Below are 22,923 nucleotides of genomic sequence, written 5' to 3' on the forward strand. Positions count from 1 at the left end.
GAGTACTGCAGAAATAGTTGCAGGTCAGCTGCTGCATTGACACAAAATTGTTTTGTCATTTCATACTGTTTCATCCCAGGTGGTTTAGGACCAGCATGCAGTCAAGCAGGCCTAGGTACAGAGAAAATAGTTTAGGAAGAATAATGAAAGAGATGTAATAGTAAATTGAGGCAGCACCATGCTCAAATTTTAATGGGAACATAAAGGACCTTAGACTAGGGAAACAAAGCTGAAGAGAATGATGTCTGTTCAGAACGTATTGGCTAACTTCCATTTACTGATTCTCCTTAATGCACAGGACATATTCTTCAAGTGCCAAATATTCCTACAGTTTCCTTTTCTCAGCTGTCATGAAAGTATAGATCCGTATTCTTATATTTCGAGCTGTATGAATGATCTATGCAGGTAAGTTCTGGAATTCTTGTCTATTTAATCTTGACACATGAAATGAATGCTCAGTCTTTTGTGTGGGACCAGAATGAAAGAACATTGAGGGAAGTTGGGAAGAGCCAAGTTCAAAGTGAAAGAGATAGGGTTTCTCAGGGGGTGATTTGTGTGGGAACAAAAGGCACAGAACTAGCCTGACAAGGGATATTTGATTGCTAAAGGCTTACATAGATTCAAGGAAACACTAGACAAATACGTGGAAGGTAAATTCATGGAGAATCACTCATGACAAAAGATGAGTTGCTAATCACAGAAAACCCATGAAACTTGTATCGGGAGGCCCTGAAACAGAGCTACATGGAGATGATACTAGGAAGAAATCTCTAGAATACTGGAGCAACTGGGCCATTGGTTAGACAGAGCTGGACTGCTTTTTTTACAAGTAACCGCTATCATTCCAATTAGTAGAATTTTTACAAAATGGTGCCATTTAGTTAAATTCAGAGCTGCCAAAAGAAATTCAACTCGTGCTTTGGCGGGAGTCATACCCCCTCAGCTGCTGGCATTATAGGCAACGTAGTATTTTTCCCTTAGCTCTCCAGACTCCTCATTAGTTGTTGTCATTCAAGTTAAACTTGTACTCCAGTAACTGAAGAGATAATTGAGCAATGTACCACTTCCTTTTTAGTAAGGTTTTCAAATGAAGAAGTAATAGTCAGAAATAGGATGTTTTTTTCCAGAGTATATTATTCTCAGAGTATCACAAATTTAATCAAAAGTATACAGAAAGGATCACAAGACTGAACATAAGGATCCCTCAGTATAATCCATTACAACTTGTTAGTTCAATTTTTGATGAATGTTTAGTGTTCTGATTTACCATAGAGTCAAATGGAAGAATTTGTGTTTGTAGGCAAACATTGGTGTTGCTCAGAAAAGAGATGAGTTTCCTCTGTATGGTCTCTGTGTAACTCAGGAATTTACTGTGACTTTTGAAGAATAATGAAAACCATTATTTTCAAGTAGGATATTAAATCAGTGCTGTGGTGTTAAGGACGAGGGTTGGATTTTTTGTGAACAATCTGATACATATTGATGTGAGTTTTGTGAATGTTAAAAACCTTGAAGTTTCTGTGTCTCAGAACTTCATTAATTTAGGCTTATTTTGTTCATGAAAGAGACCTCTCTTCTTGTGGCTTACTGTCGGTTTATGAAGGTTTTTTGTGTGGCCATAGTATAGGCCAAGTATTCTTTCTATTAAGACCCGTTTAATTGGATTAGATAAGGAGAGCTGGAGAGGCTCTGATCAGTGTAGCAAAGAGTATAGTGGTGTTTGATTTGATAATAGATGTGTTGAAAGCAAAATATAAACACAATATAACATATTCTTAAGACAATTAATTTTGGAAGCATGATCCTGTGTGCTGAGAGGCAAATTCAGTTGGTCTGTCATAAACATGCATATAATAGAAATACCACATTATGACTAGTTTATTTTGGCATCAAATCTTCCACAGGGAATGTTGTGAGTTGTTCGACTTTCACAGAAACAAAAGTTTGGTGGTATTTCACCGTATGTGACTTACATCTTGTAGTGGTTTCATGTTCACTAAATTTTGGTCTTAGCACTTACTCTTACTGTGGGAGAGAGACTAGGAGAAAAACAAAGCAGGCTCAACCTTAAAAATTAACAAATAGTTTTATTAACACACACTAAAAGAATAGAAAAAAAGAAAGTTGGAAAAAAATTAAAACAGAATGAAACTTCAAAAAACACTCTTCCCTCCCCTTACAAACTGTTCACTTTCCTATAAAAAAACATAAAGAGACAAAACTTGTAATTTTCAGTCAGTTTCACTATCTCTCAATAGTATTTCATTAATTCTTTAGGGGATGAGTCTCTCTTAGAGTCATGGATCCCACTGACAACTTAGAACAGTTCTCTTGTGGCTTTTTTAACTGTCACAAAAACAGCCGCCTGGGGAAACCTGCCTTTGTGACCCCTCCCATTAGCAGGTTCCCCAGCTGCTTATGGGTCATGGGTCTTAGACTTATGCATACTTTTAAAGATGAATAAGTCTAAAGCAAAGGATTCTTCATTTCAAGGTACAGAGATATCTTCTCACTTCTCCACTGGTGCAGGGGGCTTCTCATCTCTATTCAAGCATCTTACAAGACTAATATTACTTAGTCTATCAAAAACACCTTTGCTCAAATCCACACACAAAATCAAAACAATCATCTCCCCAAATGCATATCTTTCCTATGATTTAAAGGAATGATCTAAATATAGAGTTCATTTCCATGGCTCAAGTAAGAATGGAACAACCAACTCTTTAACTCTCAGTCCTAATAGTCTTTCCTCTTGGCTCTACTTGCTCTACTGACTTCATGCTTTTTTTTTCTTTATGTCCACTCTGTCCTTTCTTACTCTCTCAGAGAAGGGCTAAGCTCTGGAAGCTTCATGTTGCCAGGAAAGGGTTAAATCTGCTCGGAGTTTTGTCTCTCTCTCTGTAGCTCGTGGTGTTAGATGTTCAAGGCCGCGCTGGTGAGGGAGGAAGAACTCATACAGAAACATCAGAGATCAGAGCACACAGGCAGTTTGGAATCACAAAAAAACCCAGGCAGGATCATAAATGCCTTCTCAGCCCACCCTTCGGTGTAAATTGGGGTGGCCTCAGCCTAAATGGTGCCCATAGCTCTTATCAGGGGCCCGGCAGAGATCTCTCCCTGCTCCAGGGAAGTTTAGAGAAAGTAGTTGTTGGAAAGCAGCAACCTCTCCTTCCCCCCCACCACCTGGGAGCCGATGGAATCTGGCCAGGCCTCAGGCCAGATCCTCCCAAAAAGGGGGGAGCAGCAGGCCCAACTCGATGTTACCTGTCTCTCTCTCTGGCCAAAGGAAAGAAGTAAAAGGACCCACTTCCAGTAAAGGACTTCCAGTAAAAGGAAATCAAGGGGGTTTATATGGTACTTCTCAAAGTCGTAGCTAACAATTTTCAGTGGTCAGAACAGATGGCAATATTCCAACTAACCCTCTGATAGGTCCCTGTCCTTTTTAAAGCAATTCCCAGGTCTTGACCTGGAGAATTATCCTACATTCTTTTATAACTAAAAAACCAAACTGTACTAATCCATGACACATCTGAAGAAACTTTGAACTTGCCTAAACATTGATGAATGTCTTTTTACTTGATTCTGGTAAAAATGCACTGTGCAGCTTCTTCTGCATAGATTAAGAAAGAAATCTTGTCTTTGTCCAAGGCTGTGCTATGAATCCCTGAGCCTGTCCACAGTATTCAGTGGATAATACTTCTGGCTCTGAAAAATATAGTACAAGCTCAGGATTCCACTAATAAGGTTCTTCTCATCTAAGTTCAAAGCAATTGGAGACTTGAAGTTCTCACTTGAACCAGAATGTCTTTTATAAGTGTAGGTCAAAGTTTCTACATCAAGCAGGAGGAAGAGGCCTGAGAGAGGGTTCTTGAGAGTCTTGAGTTGTCTTTTGCCTTCTAGAAAGGGTCCTGTTTCTCTTTCACTTCAAGCAACTCTTGTTGAAGATAATAGATTAGTGGTTTTAGTCATTGTTGTAATATTAAAATGAAATAACTTTTTGTGAGATCAAATGCACAAATCAAAACTACAATGGTGTGTTCAGTATAACTCATTCCTTTTTATATTTTCCCTGTGTGCCTTATGACCCTTTATGCATGAAATATCCTGTGCCGTGTCACATGGCAGAAATTTTTAGATGGGATTTGTGTTACTTGATTATTCTCTTATTTTATCATTTCAGAGTGGATGATGATGAAACATACTGCAGGGCAGTGACAGAGTATGCTAGAGCATGCTCTCACGCTGGGTCCCCAGTGAGGGACTGGAGGGATGACTTTCCTGCCTGTGGTAAGACTCATTAATAAAGCATACTACGTGACCTTTGAGATATCCCATGTATTCCGTTCAAATATTCCATCTTGACAACATTTTTCCTTGTAGAACTCAAACCTGGTACTCAAGCTGATCAGCCAGTTTCACTCTTGCTGGCAACCAATGAAGTCAATGACTTGCTAGAGGAATATTTTAATTACATTGTGCTATGATTTAGATTAATATAAAATTCATGTTTTTGTGGATTTATTGAAACATCACATGTGCTGATCATATTCTAGGACAAAAAGCAAACATCTGTGGATATCTTTTGTTGCTCTTTGTCCCAGAAGACCTTTCAGCCTCTACTGGCCCTATAACAGAATTAACATAGTTAATCCAGCTCCTTCTTATTATCACTACCACCCATCAATTGCAGCTCAGTCTCATGCACAAGGTTTAGAACTAGAAAGATATGAACTGAGATATGAAAACATTTCCCTGTCTGCTGTGTTGCATTGTTTTCGTATTGTATTCTATGTTACTTATTTTTATATTGGGTTTTGTGTTATAATGGTTTGTTCTGTACTCCCCTGTTTTCCTGAGGAAATGTTATGTCCCGAGGTTTGTCCCTGCCCCTCTTCCCTGTCAATCTGCCCACATTCCACCCAGTTCCCTCCTACGGGCCCTGCCTGTCATTCGATTGTTCCTCCCAGCTTCTGGAGAGTTCAGGTAAGGACATCAAATGAGAGGGCAAGAGCCGAGGAGGTTCCTCCCTTTATGTTCCCACTGGTTTCTTTAAATGTCCCTCCAACCCTCTTCCACTCCCACCTTGTCCTTCATTGGGTGTTGGTTTGTCCCCTCCTTTAGCCCCTCCCATGTATATAAGCACGGACCACGAGTCGAGTCAGGATTTGGCAAGAGCTGCACAACTGAGGCAGACATCTGAACAGGATGGGATAAAGCGGGGAAGAAAGGCCTTGAACTTGCCCTCTCACCAAGTCTGACTCCTTTCCTCTGCCACTGATGGGGTCTCTCTTGTGATAAGGGGAAAAGCCTCTTTACTGCTCCCTGGGTTTCTAGGACCCAGGGGAGTTTTCCTGTCTTGTTGCAGTCTCGAGCTAGCCTGGGCAAAATGGAGCCAGCGGCTCCGATAGTGACAAGCAACACCGGTCACAGAAGCTGTAACTTAGAGATGATATAAGGATTTGCTATAGAAGGACTTAAATATTGACAAGAGCTTCACCATAGTTCATCAGTTAGAACTCCTCCAAAACATCCATTTTACTTGGTCTGATTACCTATTTATACCAGAGGAGCTGCACAATGTTTATTTGACAGAAATAGGTTTTCTAGCATGGAAAGAAAAATTGCACTAATGTTCAGTACACCATGGTTTTTTTTTTTTTAGCTGAGAAATGTGAAGACACCTTTGTTCACCGTGACTGTATCAGCTGTTGTCCACCAACTTGCACATTTGAAAAAGATTGTCTTGGCAGCAATCTGCACTGCTTAGATGGCTGTTACTGTCCAGAGGGTAAATATTGTCAGTGTTATTTAAAAAAACCCATGTAAAGCTAGTATCCAACATCATAATGTCTAAATAGATTGTGGTTGAAATTAAAACCTGAAACTTATGAATATTGTAAATTTTTCCCTAGCTGTTGTTGTCACTTGGATTCTGCCCTTTATTGTGTGATAAACATTTATCTAGAATACAAAGGTGTCCCAGCATGCAGTATTAGTTAAAATCTGGAACTGTTCCTAGTGCTTCCTACAATAAGATATTGCACAGATTTAGTCTTACTTTATTTGAATTATTTAAAAATCTGTAGAAATTTTGCTTAAACAGAATGTGTCATGTACAAGAAAGCAAAGTTTCTCAGATCTGTACTGGACAAAAATGATTGACTGGACTATGAACTGTCCTAGTTCTAGATGGACTAAATATAATGAGATTTCAGAATATTTTCTTTTTGAGTCTGTACAGTTTTACATGCTTAAGGCAGATATTTTGCATAAAGCAATGATTGAGAATGACAACTTCTTATTAGGGAGCTGAGCTCTGAGGTCTCTGTACTCACTGGATGATCATTTTTGCTGGTTCTTGTTTAAGACTGATGACATCACCTTCTGGCAGATTGGAATGTTTTAGTCAGATAGGGGAAGAGCAGTGATCTGGGGTCTGTTTATTTTTTCTATATCTAATTTATTAACTTCTTTCCCAATAGGTCTCATTATGGAAAATGGAACTTGTATCGCTTTGTCGAATTGTCCTTGTATTTATCATGGAACTGCTTTCCCTGTAGGCTCAAAAATTGAACAAGAATGTAGCAACTGGTATGTGAAAACCTGTGTATTTAATCTCTCTAGGACTACTGTCCATTGTTAGTTTAACATCATAGTCTCACATTTTAAATAATAGTGCCTATGTTTTACAGTCTGAGGCCTGTGTATCATTAAAATATACAGGTTATTCTGTGTGAATTCAAGGCACATTAATTAACTCAAAGCTACTTATTTTGCTAAAGATCAGAACACTATTTCTCTGTTTTGTGATTTTTCTTTTTAGTGTTTGTGTTGGTGGCATTTGGAACTGCACTGATCATGACTGTCCAGGTATTTGTATTTCATTACTCTTTTTACACTTCATAGCAAAAATGATAAACTTTTCTAAAGGCCTCAGAATCATCATCCAAGGCTTTTAGCTGCCTGTTTAGGAAGAAAGATTAAGCAGGTGGATATTGACAGTAGCTGTGGGCCAGTTGGAATGAAGCTGTTATTTACCTGATTAAACTCAACCTGCCTTTTCCCACTTGATCCCCTACATTAGTGTGCTATTTCCACCTCTTGTTTTCTATCTCTTGTTTATGCTCAGTGCTATTTGCCACAGATGGTGTATTTTTACTGCCTGTGCAGTACCTAGGCCAGGTATAAGGATCTCCTCACTTACAGGTGCAACTTTATTGTAAATAATAAGAAAACTATCATTCTGATGCTACGGGCTGGATTTTCTCTCTTGTAATAGCAGTTCATGTTTGAATAATGATCCTTATCTTTAAAGATAGCATGTGTCTGTAATGAGTTACACAGAGGAACATGCAGCAGGTGGGTGGTGAAACTCCCTTGATAGTTTTGTACCTCAGACAAGATTATATTATGAAGCTTGTGAAAGAGAGATTTTTTTTTTTACAAATTAGAGAGCTCTCTTTGAATGAGGTAATAAGGCTTAACAGTTGCCAAGCAAGGCTTGACAGCGTTATCTGTAATGTAAAACAATTAAAACAATTGCCATTGAGAAGAACCACTCTCTATGTTTTGTGTGTGTTGTGTGTGCATGTGCGGAGTTCATTACAACTACTTTGGTCTCGTCCTAGGGATTGAGTTGCTGTTACTAGTGGGAGCAGGTTAGATGTGCTCCCATAGTGCATGTCCTGCAACCAAAATGGATCTAGTTCATGTGCTCTGATGGTGTGAATGAAAGTGCAGTAAGTGGGAATGAGCTGCAGACTTGCTTCAGCAGTGCGTTCCTGATTTGAACTGGAAAAAAAACCCCAAAATATGTGCCCTGATGGCACCTGCATCCCTTTCATGCCTGTGGTAACAAGCAGTTACCTAGTACCTAGAAGGATGGAGAAAGAAGCTTATCCTCTTTCATACTTGGTCATGGAAAATAAAGAAAATAATATTCTAGGATACTTCTGAATTCTAATAGAGGGAAAAGTCTTTTGTATTTTAGTCATGGGCATCTCACCTAGTTAGAACCAACAGATGCTGCACATGGATGTGTTCTTTATGAGATGTTATCTGTTGGAAAGAGATGCTTTTAGCATAATTTGTTTCTAAATGCCATTATTGTTAGATTAAAGTTAGCTGGGGTTACATACCTAGAAATCAGGAGAAAGTTTCATTTTTTTCCTCTCTTACATAATTTACTGAATAATGATATATTCTTATGCAAGTGAACATTCTTTTTCTCTCAAGCTGAGTGCTCCATCATAGGCAGTTCTCATTTCACAACATTTGATGGACGTCATTTTACCTTTCTTGGGATATGCCAGTACATTTTGGTAAAAGGTACTGGAAAAAACAAATTCACAATCACTTTACAGAAAGCACCTTGTGGACAGGTAAGCCACATTTTTTTTTAAATGTTGAAAAAATCAGTTCCATCATATTTCAGACAATCTTCAAGTTCTACTGTAAACTACTTGGTTATGTTAAATAGAAAATATAAACTGAAACCATCTTACAGCTTTTTTTTTATAATTGTTTGTGTTGCTACATCTTATATTGTCCTTTGTAAAAGCTATTGCAGCTTTAGAGGGATCAAGTCTAAGGAGTTACTCAAATATGCACATTAAAGTTGTATAAACACCTTTCATTGTAGTGCCAATAGATGTCAGGCATTGGAAAAGCTGCTGTTGGCAGAACTGTAGGTTTAACACATCATAATTTAGGCAATAATTTATTTTTTTGTAGCTTTAGATTTTTATTTGATATGTTATAACATATTTGATTTGTTGGAACAATGCCTTTTAGAAAACCATCTATGAGACTAGGCACCACACATACTTGCTTGAAAATATTTTGGCAGACATTTAACAACAGGCTTTAGGGATAAAGGTGCTTATAAAGAGTACTTACCTGTGAGAGTGGATTTAATGGTGCTGTTAGGCTCTCAGAAGGAGCTTTGAGACTGTGAGTCACAGCTGACCATGTGCTGAGGACAGGGATGTCTGAACACCTCAACAGGGAGCAATGCCCTACTCTGGGACTGTCTCTCATGTCCTCCCTTCTAAAGCTTGATTATGAGCTAGTGCCTCTCTGCCTTTATTGTAAGCACCTCCTTCTCCTGAAGAGGTGTTGAGACAGCTGTTTCTCCATTTCAGGTGGCCTCAATCATGAAATTGCTGGTTAGGTGGCCACTGAGAAACAAGGTTGCTACCCATAATAACCCTTTGTACAACTAGGCACCTTCAAAAGTTTCAGGATGAAAACAGAGGGGTCCCTGGGAAGCATGACACTTGGTTTGAGCTAATTATGTGTTGGATTTGTCCTGTATTTAGCTTCATAAATTCTGCCTGGATTGCACACTAAAATGATGTTTGTGACATAGTTTATAGTTCACAATTTTTCAATAGTCAGATATTTATAAATCACTGTAATACAGTACTGGAGAATTTATGTCCTTTTTGTCTGTATCAGGGATCATCACTACATTTCAAGGTGAGAAACACCTTAATGTGCCAAAGGTTCTTTTTCCTGCATTGCTGCATATGTGCTCTGGTTGCAGCAGCTTGATTTAGATAGTGTCTGACTCTTGCTCTACCAATGGTTAACTCACCAGTGAGCAGTGCCCAGGGTGGCTGTGCAAATATGGAATTTTGCACTCAGTATCAGTACCTGGGGACCTCTGTCCACTTACTATGAGACTGCCATAATAGCTAAAATGCATTCTAGCATATGGAGATTATGCATAAGCAATGTTTTATTATGTTGTACATATAGTTTTGAGTGCTTCGTTTAATGCTTTGAAGGATAGTTTACAACTGATTTACCTTATGACAGTTCTGATATTTCCTTTCTGTATGTTTTTTTAACCCCTGGTTTGTTTGGTTCTGTTTTCCATGGTAATATTAATGCCATTCTCTGTTTCTGATGGTAAAACTTGTTTCTACTTAGAACTTTGACCACGCCTGCATTGAGTCTATAACACTAGTTCTTGAAGATGATGTGAGGAAACAAGTAACTCTCACAAGATATGGTCAAATCCATACTGTCCCTAACCAAGTTCTTAACCTCAATGGTAAGAAGTGCATGGAGAATATTACCAGAGTTCACATTCTATCTCTTATATGCTCCAAAACTTTTTAAAAATATCAGTCTATGAAAAAGGAATTTCTTTAAACATAACTTATAAAAGCATAAAATCACTTACTTCTTAGAACATTAGTAATAATTATAGAAATTTACTTTTATAGTCTTGAAACAGTTCTTCATTATGCCTTCATTTCTTTGCATTCCTTACCTTGCAGAGTACCTAGAAATTCCACTAGTTTTGTTTGTGTTTAGGGGGAGAGAGATAAGAAGAAGGAAGGATGTAAAGAGACCTTGATCCTAAGGTCTAGCTTTTTAAAAGCTTTTTAGACTAAATAGAATGGAATAGAATCCATGTGCTTCATGGGATCTATATTGATTTCACTGCTGACTTATATTGTGATTTCAGACAGGTTGCTTCAAGTTTTTTGAAAGGATAGTAAAATAAAGCAGCCCTAAAAGCATCTTATAAAATTAAGTACTGAAGGTAGAAATTATATTGCTAAATTTTGAAATTTATGGTGACCAGGTACTGGAATTTTAGTGTTTTTCTAAAAGAGTAAAGTGACAGTAAAGTTCTTACCCAGCCTTCAGCAAAATGGAGTTTAAGGAGTCCTGTGCTGGTGATTGCAGTTATGTCTTTTCTTCATTGAATTTGTCCAGTCACATTACTACTTTTGCATTCACAGCTTCCTATGGTAATGAGCTTCATAGCTCAGTTGTGCTCTATGTTAACAGTTCTGACAAATTATGTTCATAATTTGATTGCTAACTTCATTTTATTTCTTTTTAATTAGTCCCTATTCATGTTCTTGTCTCTTTCCACAGTCTGCAACAAATACAGTCTATGAAAAATATTTTGGTGTCACATTCTTGATAATTGTGTATATCTAGTAAATTTGATTCCCTAAGGACATCTTTAAGATTTTTATCTTCCTCTCTCAGTTTATGCAGCTGAGTCTGTGTGTGTGTGCATGCGTAGAGGCTGCTTATGAAGGTAGATTTACTTTAGGCCTTCAGCTGCAAGTAGCCCAACAGTGTATAGCAAATGAATGCTGCGACTGTGAAATTTCCATTTCCTCACATAATGGATTTCCTGGGAAGGGAAGCTGGGAATTTGACAGGGGCTCAGTTCACATACAGTCCAAGGAAGCAGCTGTACTGATGTCATGTCAGTAATGGTAAGAAAGAACCTTCTATCTGAAGACTCAATACACTTTACAGACATCTATTTCTTACTTTTATAATATCACTGGAGATTAACAAACAAGGGTTTTCTTGTCTTGCTGTCTCATTGCCAGAGGCTTGCAGTTGCATTACTTTCTTCAAAAATAAAAACCAAAACAAAACAAACAAACAAAAAAACCACCACAAAAACAGAGAGAGATGCAAGCATGGTTTCTAGATAACTCACAGGTACAGAACGGTGTGAGATTTTTTTACTGTCGACAGTAGCTGGAATTCTTGATTTGTATTGTAACTGGAAATAAGCTTGGAGAATGGGTGAGGATATTTAGCTGATGGTGAAGTTGTGCATAATTTTTCATTTTATTTCTGAGTTTTCAAATTTTTTTTTGTTTAATGAGTAAACCAGTACAACCTGGAAGTTGGGTTTCAGTGACTTTGCTTTTCTTCTTCTTTTGCTATGTTCAGGGGCTATTGAAATTCAGAATATATCTACTTTCTTTGTTCAACTGAAAACTAGTTTTGGTTTGAAGATACTGTTTGCTAAAGATGGAGAGAGGATCTATGTTCAAGTTGATGTCAGATGGAAGAGAAGAACATTAGGACTATGTGGAACATTCAATGGAAATTTAAGAGATGATTTTCTGTAAGTTGCATGTTGTACATTTGTATCATGTTTAATAACAAGTGAAAAGTTTTGTTGAACATAATCATCTGATTATCTAATATCATCAACATGCTCAAACTTTATTAAACTAATCAATTTAAAATGTCTTAATTAAAACTTTCAAAAATATGAAAGTCAAAAATGTAGGCATTCTAAGATGTTTTGCTAAGTAATTATAGAAAGCTATCATATTATTTGTATAAGTTACTGGATGATGATATTATTTGAATGCACTTTTCCCTTTCTTGTTGCTCCCTTATCTTCAGAGCAAATATATGAGCACTGAGAAAAAGAGTGGGTGATAATACTTGCATCATCCTCACATGGTTGGCATTTACTACTGCTTGATTCTCCTCCCCACATCAAGTTTAAATGTAAAAAAAAATGTAATTCTGAACCACAGGAATATTTTAATTAGAAGGGCACACTTTCCTTACTTTTAAACCTTATTTCCTCCAAAGTTCCTCAAGCTATAATGTCACAAAACTTGTTGACACAACAGACTTGGAGTATAGGAACATTTTCACATGAATAAAATGTTGAGGAAAAAGTTTTACATTTCCGTTCTTCTTTTAGACCTCAGAGATGGAAATTCTTTTGGCACATTGACTGTTCAAAGTGACTATGCATCTAAGCCTTTTTTTATGAACTTGAATATTCACCTATGTAGACCCTAAGGTCAGCAGGATGCTTGCAGTGCTGATATTTTCCTTTTCAGGTCTCCAGCAGGGATGATAGAAGGGACCCCACAACTTCACGCGAATGCATGGAAGGTTTCCTCAGCTTGCTCCATGCCTATCAATATTCCTGTGGTTGATCCTTGCAACATGAATCAGCAAAATGGTATGTTTTCAATGGGAGTCTGGTATTAGCTGTATCTTATTATTATGGGACAGTTTTTATCTTCTCTGTGAAAAAGTTGCACATACATGTATTTCAGCTTCAGATGTCCCTTCCCTTCCCTTCCCTTCCCTTCCCTTCCCTTCCCTTCCCTTCCCTTCCCTTCCCTTCCCTTCCCTTCCCTTCCCTTCCCTTCCCTTCCCTTCCCTTCCCTTCCCTTCCCTTCCCTTCCCTTCCCTTCCCTTCCCGCACCTTCCCGCACCTTCCCGCACCTTCCCGCACCTTCCCGCACCTTCCCGCACCTTCCCGCACCTTCCCGCACCTTCCCTTCCCTTCCCGCACCTTCCCTTCCCTTCCCTTCCCGCACCTTCCCTTCCCTTCCCTTCCCGCACCTTCCCTTCCCTTCCCGCACCTTCCCTTCCCTTCCCTTCCCTTCCCTTCCCTTCCCTTCCCTTCCCTTCCTTCCCTTCCCTTCCCTTCCCTTCCCTTCCCTTCCCTTCCCTTCCCTTCCTTCCCTTCCCTTCCCTTCCCTTCCCTTCCTTCCCTTCCCTTCCCTTCCCTTCCCTTCCCTTCCCTTCCCTTCCCTTCCCTTCCCTTCCCTTCCCTTCCCTTCCCGCACCTTCCCTTCCCGCACCTTCCCTTCCCGCACCTTCCCTACCCTTCCCTTCCCTTCCCTTCCCTTCCCTTCCCTTCCCTTCCCTTCCCTTCCCTCCCTTCCCTTCCCTTCCCTTCCCTTCCCTTCCCTTCCCTTCCCTTCCCTTCCCTTCCCTTCCCTCCCTTCCCTTCCCTTCCCTTCCCTTCCCTTCCCTTCCCGCACCTTCCCTTCCCTTCCCGCACCTTCCCTTCCCGCACCTTCCCTTCCCTTCCCGCACCTTCCCGCACCTTCCCTTCCCTTCCCGCACCTTCCCTTCCCGCACCTTCCCGCACCTTCCCGCACCTTCCCGCACCTTCCCGCACCTTCCCGCACCTTCCCGCACCTTCCCTTCCCGCACCTTCCCTTCCCTTCCCGCACCTTCCCTTCCCTTCCCTTCCCTTCCCTTCCCTTCCCTTCCCTTCCCTTCCCTTCCCTTCCCTTCCCTTCCCTTCCCTTCCCTTCCCTTCCCTTCCCTTCCCTTCCCTTCCCTTCCCTTCCCTTCCCTTCCCTTCCCTTCCCTTCCCTTCCCTTCCCTTCCCTTCCCTTCCCGCACCTTCCCGCACCTTCCCGCACCTTCCCGCACCTTCCCTTCCCGCACCTTCCCTTCCCGCACCTTCCCTTCCCGCACCTTCCCTTCCCTTCCCGCACCTTCCCTTCCCTTCCCGCACCTTCCCTTCCCGCACCTTCCCTTCCCGCACCTTCCCTTCCCGCACCTTCCCGCACCTTCCCGCACCTTCCCGCACCTTCCCGCACCTTCCCGCACCTTCCCTTCCCGCACCTTCCCGCACCTTCCCGCACCTTCCCGCACCTTCCCGCACCTTCCCGCACCTTCCCGCACCTTCCCTTCCCTTCCCTTCCCTTCCCTTCCCGCACCTTCCCTTCCCTTCCCTTCCCTTCCCTTCCCTTCCCTTCCCTTCCCTTCCCTTCCCTTCCCTTCCCTTCCCTTCCCTTCCCTTCCCTTCCCTTCCCTTCCCTTCCCTTCCCTTCCCTTCCCTTCCCGCACCTTCCCGCACCTTCCCGCACCTTCCCGCACCTTCCCGCACCTTCCCGCACCTTCCCTTCCCGCACCTTCCCTTCCCTTCCCTTCCCTTCCCGCACCTTCCCTTCCCTTCCCTTCCCGCACCTTCCCTTCCCTTCCCGCACCTTCCCTTCCCGCACCTTCCCTTCCCTTCCCTTCCCTTCCCTTCCCTTCCCGCACCTTCCCTTCCCTTCCCGCACCTTCCCTTCCCGCACCTTCCCGCACCTTCCCTTCCCTTCCCGCACCTTCCCTTCCCTTCCCGCACCTTCCCTTCCCTTCCCTTCCCTTCCCTTCCCTTCCCTTCCCTTCCCTTCCCTTCCCTTCCCTTCCCTTCCCTTCCCTTCCCTTCCCTTCCCTTCCCTTCCCTTCCCTTCCCTTCCCTTCCCTTCCCTTCCCTTCCCTTCCCTTCCCTTCCCTTCCCTTCCCTTCCCTTCCCTTCCCTTCCTTCCCTTCCCTTCCCTTCCCTTCCCTTCCCGCACCTTCCCTTCCCTTCCCGCACCTTCCCTTCCCTTCCCTTCCCGCACCTTCCCTTCCCGCACCTTCCCTTCCCTTCCCTTCCCGCACCTTCCCTTCCCTTCCCTTCCCTTCCCTTCCCTTCCCTTCCCTTCCCTTCCCTTCCCTTCCCTTCCCTTCCCTTCCCTTCCCTTCCCTTCCCTTCCCTTCCCGCACCTTCCCTTCCCGCACCTTCCCTTCCCTTCCCGCACCTTCCCTTCCCTTCCCGCACCTTCCCTTCCCGCACCTTCCCTTCCCGCACCTTCCCTTCCCGCACCTTCCCTTCCCGCACCTTCCCTTCCCTTCCCGCACCTTCCCTTCCCTTCCCGCACCTTCCCTTCCCGCACCTTCCCTTCCCGCACCTTCCCTTCCCGCACCTTCCCGCACCTTCCCGCACCTTCCCGCACCTTCCCGCACCTTCCCTTCCCTTCCCTTCCCTTCCCTTCCCTTCCCTTCCCTTCCCTTCCCTTCCCTTCCCTTCCCTTCCCTTCCCTTCCCTTCCCTTCCCTTCCCTTCCCTTCCCTTCCCTTCCCTTCCCTTCCCTTCCCTTCCCTTCCCTTCCCTTCCCTTCCCTTCCCTTCCCTTCCCTTCCCTTCCCGCACCTTCCCGCACCTTCCCGCACCTTCCCGCACCTTCCCGCACCTTCCCGCACCTTCCCTTCCCGCACCTTCCCGCACCTTCCCGCACCTTCCCTTCCCGCACCTTCCCTTCCCGCACCTTCCCTTCCCGCACCTTCCCTTCCCTTCCCGCACCTTCCCTTCCCGCACCTTCCCTTCCCTTCCCTTCCCGCACCTTCCCTTCCCTTCCCGCACCTTCCCTTCCCGCACCTTCCCGCACCTTCCCGCACCTTCCCGCACCTTCCCTTCCCTTCCCGCACCTTCCCTTCCCTTCCCGCACCTTCCCTTCCCTTCCCTTCCCTTCCCTTCCCTTCCCTTCCCTTCCCTTCCCTTCCCTTCCCTTCCCTTTCCCTTCCCTTCCCTTCCCTTCCCTTCCCTTCCCTTCCCTTCCCTTCCCTTCCCTTCCCTTCCCTTCCCTTCCCTTCCCTTCCCTTCCTTCCCTTCCCTTCCCTTCCCTTCCCTTCCCTTCCCGCACCTTCCCTTCCCTTCCCTTCCCTTCCCTTCCCTTCCCTTCCCTTCCCTTCCCTTCCCTTCCCTTCCCTTCCCTTCCCTTCCCTTCCCTTCCCTTCCCTTCCCGCACCTTCCCGCACCTTCCCGCACCTTCCCGCACCTTCCCGCACCTTCCCGCACCTTCCCGCACCTTCCCGCACCTTCCCGCACCTTCCCTTCCCGCACCTTCCCGCACCTTCCCGCACCTTCCCGCACCTTCCCGCACCTTCCCTTCCCGCACCTTCCCGCACCTTCCCGCACCTTCCCGCACCTTCCCGCACCTTCCCGCATCTTTCCTTCTCACACGTTGCCTTGCCTTGCCTTGCCTTGCCTTGCCTTGCCTTGCCTTGCCTTGCCTTGCCTTGCCTTGCCCTTCCCTGCCCTACCCTGCCCTCTTAAATGAAATAAGTACTTGATAAGTAAAAGCTAGTTGTTCATTTGTTGCTGGGTGTACTGACTGTGAGTACTTAATTCTTCAGTCTGTTATACATGCAGATTTTTAGCTATCTATTGTCCTGTAAATTATGCCAGTTGAGTTGAAAGATGTGATGCTTGTTTGTAGATTGTTGAAGAAACTATACAGGAGAGTGTTGAGATCAAAAGTCCTGTCTCTGTCTTCTCCATACTTATTGCATTAAAAATTTCTTTATCCTCCAACTATGTTCTCTGACAAAAACTGATGCAGACAATCTGAGAGCCTTGAATTTCTTCAAATTCCTGTGCAAAGGTTTCATTTTCGCTGGTTGGCATGCCTATGGTTTGTGTTGAACTTTCACTGTCTCCTTTTGCATTGCTGTTCTTTTCAATTAATGAAGACAATGGGTAGACTGCAGTTGCCAGTTCTGACAGAATGTAGTCTAATATTTTTAATATTTCAGACACCAGATCTCACTAAGGATGTGGGATTTATCCATATTTAAAGCATTTTGAAGCAAGCCTAGAATAACAATACATCTCTAGTGGGGCATTCTAGGAGTTTTTATGCCTTCCTTGTTGTTTGTCCTCTAAAGACAGCCAGATCTCTCAGCCAGATCAGCTCAGAGCCTTCATGTCTCACCCTCAGTTCTGTCTAGATCAGTGAAGGTGGAGTGACATAAATGTGAGCTGCTTAGAGCAGGAGGGTGGACTGCATGACATTCTGAATCCTTTCCATCCCGAATTTCCCTAGGATCCTCTAAAAATCGCTGTGAAAAAGCAGTGGAGAATGAAGTGATCCACACCATGCTACAAGCACAGGCATCTTTTCCAGGTCTGAGATGATACTGACCTGATTAAACAAAAGAAAAAAATTAAAAAATATTATTTGTTTGGTTACTTATTTTGCCAGGTTAATTTTCAACCAAGTCAAGTTCAGTCCTTGAACCTAGTTTACGGAGAGAGTCCATAAAATGTCAAATTCTTCTGTGTGTACGTGGAAATGAACATGCAGGTTGAACGGGGGTTGCATTCTTTTAGCAGCAAAAGTGGCTTAAATACAATCCACATCACAGTGTTCCTTAGCTATTCCACCTCTAGTGGTGGTAGTCTGTTTCAGTGGCTGGAGGGCCGGAGAAGGGTTTGCTGTTGCTAGAAGGTGTATGAGCAGCTTGGGATTTGCATGCCCTCAAGCTCTACTTTGTTATGCTTCCTGAGATCACATGCCAGGAAGTACAATCCTGGAAGGCCATTCTTGATGTTAAAGCTAAATGAATGTCAAGTAGGAAAACCATATTCCAAGCTTTAGCGGACTCTTAGCTATTCTTTTGAAGTATATTATTTTGGCACTTAAATTTCCTGTGCTATAAGAGGAAGGCATAACTGTTTTAGTAAAGTTATTTTTCTCTTAAGTGGAGTTTGCTGTTAAGGGAGTTGCTTGTAATATCAATTTTTAACTATAGAATTTTACAGACGGATGTATGCAAGTGTTTATTGCACAGCTGGCTATGTTTGGTTTTAATATTCTATGCTATTTATATGAATAACTGTTGTATTTAAATGGATCTGGCTAAAACAATATCACCTTCTCTTAGCTGGGTATGCCTCTCACTGTGATATCATCAACCAAGCTGTTTTTGCTCCCTGCCATGCCTACATCAGTCCGGGGCCGTTCTACCAGCTCTGCCGCTTTGACGCGTGCAAATGTGGAAGCAGCTGCTTGTGCAACGCTTTGGCACACTATGCTTATGTCTGTGGCAAGCACGGCATCATCATTGACTTCAGATCTCATGTTTCTTACTGTAGTGAGTAACGTTTCCATAATGGGATATCTTTTAGAAATGTGTAAAACTCTGCAAATTTCATTCACTCGACAAAACACAGGGTTTGGCTTCTTTTTCTTGGAATCTAGAATTGCACCATGGTGTAATGATGTACTGGGGAAGAATGATAACAGCCTTTACATTAGGCACCTGAATTGGGGCCCCTGAGCTACCTCGCAGGAAGTGTCTGCTCTTTTTATTGGCCACGAGAAAAATGAAATTCTTTCTTTGAAGTCATAAGTCATGTGAAAGCCCCTATTAGGATAAAATAGTCAGGGAGTGACAGGAGGGGAGCTATCCCCTAAGGGAGGGCAAGCTGGGCTGGCAGGGGCTCCCTAGGGTGGGCAGAGCAGGGTGGGCAGTGATTGGACAAGTAGGATACAGTAGTGATTTAAAGCAAAGGATTTCACAGAATCTTAAGAGTACCGTGAGCTGGAAGGGACCCACAAAGATTTTCGAAGTCCAACTCCTGTATTTCTGTTTCCAAGCCTTATAGCAATGCCTCAGCCTTAGCCGGACCATTCTTCCTCTCTTGGAAGCCTGAATTACTAGATAGATGCCCAGTTTAACATATAGAAAGAATAGAAAAATACTGTTTACAAAACTGATTATCCCAGTCAAATAATTATTTTAACACAAAGGCGCCTTAATCTAAATATTTCTAACTTAAGAAATTGGTAAAGCAGCATATTTTTCTCATGCTTTTCAACTAAACCCAGTGCAACAAGAGACTAATTTGCTTTGATTTTTTTGAATTTCCATGATAGACTGCTTTGTTTTCTATTTTTCACCTTTTAAGAATATGCTGTTCTCCCTTTCTCCCTCTCTTTCCTCCAGCTGTGATGTGTCACAGTGGTATGCTCTATCATCATTGCTCTTCTTTTTGTAAACATTCCTGTGCTTCACTTTCTATGGCAAATATCTGTGCTGATGACTGTGCAGAAGGATGTAATTGTCCTGATGGGAAGTATTTCGAAGAGTCGGTCAACTTTTGTGTATCAATGTAAGTAATAAAAAAATAGAATATATGTATGGGCACATTTTCCTCTTTCCAGCAAGATTTGAAGTAGCTTTTCTGCTGTTTCCCTCCATATCCAGACTTCCTAGAGAAGATAACAAAAAATATGTGAAGATTAAATGTTCTGTCTTACTAATCAATAGTGAGACCTCATCTCTTACTGTGTGTACATACATCTGCTTTGCTTTAGAGCAGATGTGTCAAACTGCTTTAGAGAAGGGTAGTGAAACTTTTTTAATTCATGGGGTAGCATTTTCATGTGAAAACCTTGTTTGTAGCACTTGAAAAAAAAGCAAGAAGGAATCTATAAAGCAACAGTCCATGAAGTAAGGGATAGTATGGGAAGAGTGGCTAGAATGGTCTTTTTTTGTCTCAAAATGCAAACATGTTTTTCAGTTAAATGGGAGGAGATGGTCAATGAGAGGAAATAGTTTTTGTATGTTGCATACCCAAAATTTTATAGCTTACCACTACAGGTAGTTACAGTTATTTCCGTTCATTGCAACATATATTTTGAAAAGATCAGTAAAGTTCATACTGAAGGGATAAAGACTGTTTTAAACTATTCAAGAGTGTGAACTAACTTCTTATTCACATATTTTTTCATGGTTTCTAGGTAATTCTGTTGCTACTTCTAACTCATCTGGCTCTTATCACATGCTTAACGGCTTTTGCTATAATTGCTCTATCTCACGATTTTAACAACACTTTGAATGGGAACTGCATGTTTTCATTATACTCCCATAACTGAGAAGAATATTGGAATGATGCACAGAAACAGCAAATAAAAAGTACAGAGATTGAGGAAAATCCTGGCTTTGTTGAAGATGATATGAGTTTTGCCACTGACTTCAATACAGCCTGAGTGTCATCTTTAAGTTTTTGTCTTTCAAAGAATATTGTACATATAATGATTGAGTTTAAATTAAATTAATGTTATGAGACCTTCATATCATAACAGCTCAACACATAGAGAGCCCTTAAATCCCATTTCATCTTACTTTTGTACCTAAATGCATGACTATTCTTTTAACAGGTCTGGCTGTCATTGTCATTATAAAGGCAAAGCCCTCCAGCCTGGAGAAATCCTTCCTACGCCAACAGGCTCCTGGTAGGTTTGAGTGCAAGAGTTTTATCTTTCTTGTATCACAGTTTGGACACTACTTTAAGTGGTTTGAGATTTTTTTCTCATGTAGATTGAAAACTTATTGTATCAAGGTTTTTTTGTTTGGGGTTTTTTTTCACACTTAGTGAAAGGGAGCCTGATATAAATTGGATTATGTACCTGATTATTTTAACAAAATACTGGAAAATTCTGTACACCATGGTGGATAAAGTTTTGTGTTATACTGCCTGCATCCTAAATCACTTGACCCTCCTTTCTCACAGGAGTTTAAATAGTCAGTTTTTTGGTTTTTTTTTTTAATTCAGTGAAAGTTAGGAAATTGCATAGTACATACATGATGAATTTAGGCCCTCTCTACAGATCAGAAATTAGAAAATAGCAACAAAATATTGAGCTGAACTGAAGATTTTGGATTTTAGTCCTCTTTCTCCTCCTAATTTCTGTTGTTTAATTTAGGTTGAACTGTATAATCTTTTTTAACATGGTGGCTACAAAACATTTTTCCCCTTGAATAAACATGGGTTTCCTTTTCTTTTCTAGTCAATGTTTGAATGGAACAGTGAAATGTATTGAAGCCACTACAGAAAACATAGGTAATTTATAGTCTTGTCCCATATAAAAGTTGCATAAATAGAGAATTTGATATTGGATATTAATTTGGTTTTCTCTTTGTATGTATTTAAATTGTGAGCTACTTTATATCACAACATATTTAAATAGGAGGCCAGGAGCACAAATAGTCTTGGGACTTTTTTCCCCTCTTTTTCTGTGGCACAAACTGTAATACTCAGTCACTTGGGAAATTAAAAGAAATAAATAATTGCATGTGACATCTAGGTCAATGTGTTCTCATGGGAATATCTATAATTAGGCTCACTAGGAAGCTCTAAGATCTTAATTTCTAGAAAATAAATTTTTAATGCGTTTCCAATGGATTTAGAAGTACCTTGGAAATTATGCCACTTCTAAGGGTTTTTTCTACCTAAGGTGTAATGGCTCTATCATCTAGAATGGACTGTGTCTGAGATCCAGGATGCATACATACAGATGCTTAATATTATTTGGTTTTTTACATTAGAATGTATATTAATTTTATATGTCTGTAATATAGATTATGTTATAGACTGTTATTCCTATTGTAGTCTTATATGAACTGTAACGTAACCTCCTTTTGTATCCAAAATTACATAGATTGTGAGCAAAACCAAAGAGAAAACCTTCAGTGTAAAAGAACAGTTGATCTTATTTAACCTTCATTTTGCATTTGAAGCTCACATATGCCCTGAAGGAAAAATCTACTATGACTGCAGATCTCCTGTGCCTGGGTTACCAGCAGCAGGAGTGAATTGTGGGATCTCTTGCACGAACCTTGCCATGAACTTCTCCTGTGTCCTCTCACCACCCTGTGCAAGTGGCTGCATTTGTCCCCCTGGGTAAGCTTTGATGGAATGACCTGGAGCACAAGCCAAATACATATTTTCCACAGTTCAACTCTGTAAATTTGTTTTTGCTTTTTAAATTCCAGTGGTATCACACTTCTAATTTTGAAACTATTGTTCTATAAATTGTCGCAGACGCACAGTGACAGCTAAAGACCATCAGATATCCAGCTTACTATCATTCCAGTTGTCTGGACAGGAGATGACTTCCACCATTTGCACAGTATTGTTTATTTGAATGTAAAAGCAAATATGACAAAAATTTTTCATGTAAACCCTTTGTGCTCCTGTTTATTGCTGCCCAAGACTTTGTCTCACCTAAATTTCCACTCAGGCTTACAATGTCGATGCCCAGCCTGGGGCAGGGAAGGGCAGGTATATGGACTGGTTTCTGCCCTATTTCCCATTGTTCTCCCTGTCCTTTTTTTTATTTTTTCAGCTCCTCTATTTGGATTTGGTGCCCATAAATAGTGCCGAGCTTGGCAGGTGTCAAATTTGGTATAAAATCTATAAAATTCTGTTGTAGTTTATTTCAGGTTCAATCACCACTCCCTCCATTTGTTTCCATTCCCACCCCTGACACCTCCTGTGTGCATTTGCAGGTTGAGGAGTCAAATGTGCTGTGCAAAATGATTTAATTGGCTGCTCATCTCAGGTGGAGTGCTCCCGTTTTTTCTTCAACTTTCCATTTTATTTCATTGTCTGTGTAGCCAGTGTTTCTCCTGACAGTGTATCCCAGAGTATAATGAGACTGTGACCATTCTCCTTCCAGCATCTTGTGATATTCATAGATGACCAAGCACTGGTGAGGGTACAGATTTCAGGCATGAGCTATTTAAGATTTCACTAGTTCTTGTCTGGTATTCTGTAGTCCTCTAAAACCTCTGCCTCAACTGAGAACTTAGCTTTCAGGAACATTAGTGTTATGGGAACAAAAAATTATTTTTTAGCACAAAAGTGCATGAATATGTAAAGTAATAAACTAGTAATAAACTGAAATATCACTGTGATATTTGCATGAAATGACACAAGCAGCATTGACTTGAAAGTTCTTTTGAAGATTAACAAACAGAGTTAAAGCCTTGGTCTC

General features: G+C 41.6%; 1 protein-coding gene across 1 annotated transcript in view; it reads left to right on the forward strand.

Moving 5' to 3' along the window:
- Positions 1-22,923, forward strand: part of OTOGL (otogelin like) — a 109,158-nt gene that overhangs the window by 14,549 nt on the left and 71,686 nt on the right. Inside the window, exons 10-23 of the mRNA XM_040062736.1 lie at positions 299-405; positions 4,181-4,287; positions 5,663-5,788; positions 6,483-6,591; positions 6,824-6,870; positions 8,236-8,381; positions 9,937-10,060; positions 11,725-11,902; positions 12,642-12,766; positions 18,023-18,232; positions 19,088-19,253; positions 20,305-20,379; positions 20,935-20,987; positions 21,665-21,827. Coding sequence (XP_039918670.1) covers positions 299-405; positions 4,181-4,287; positions 5,663-5,788; positions 6,483-6,591; positions 6,824-6,870; positions 8,236-8,381; positions 9,937-10,060; positions 11,725-11,902; positions 12,642-12,766; positions 18,023-18,232; positions 19,088-19,253; positions 20,305-20,379; positions 20,935-20,987; positions 21,665-21,827 — 1,736 coding nt within the window. The remainder of the gene's footprint in view (positions 1-298; positions 406-4,180; positions 4,288-5,662; positions 5,789-6,482; positions 6,592-6,823; positions 6,871-8,235; positions 8,382-9,936; positions 10,061-11,724; positions 11,903-12,641; positions 12,767-18,022; positions 18,233-19,087; positions 19,254-20,304; positions 20,380-20,934; positions 20,988-21,664; positions 21,828-22,923) is intronic.

This window comes from Hirundo rustica, chromosome 4 (genome assembly GCF_015227805.2).
Source record: "Hirundo rustica isolate bHirRus1 chromosome 4, bHirRus1.pri.v3, whole genome shotgun sequence".
Lineage (NCBI taxonomy): Eukaryota > Metazoa > Chordata > Aves > Passeriformes > Hirundinidae > Hirundo > Hirundo rustica.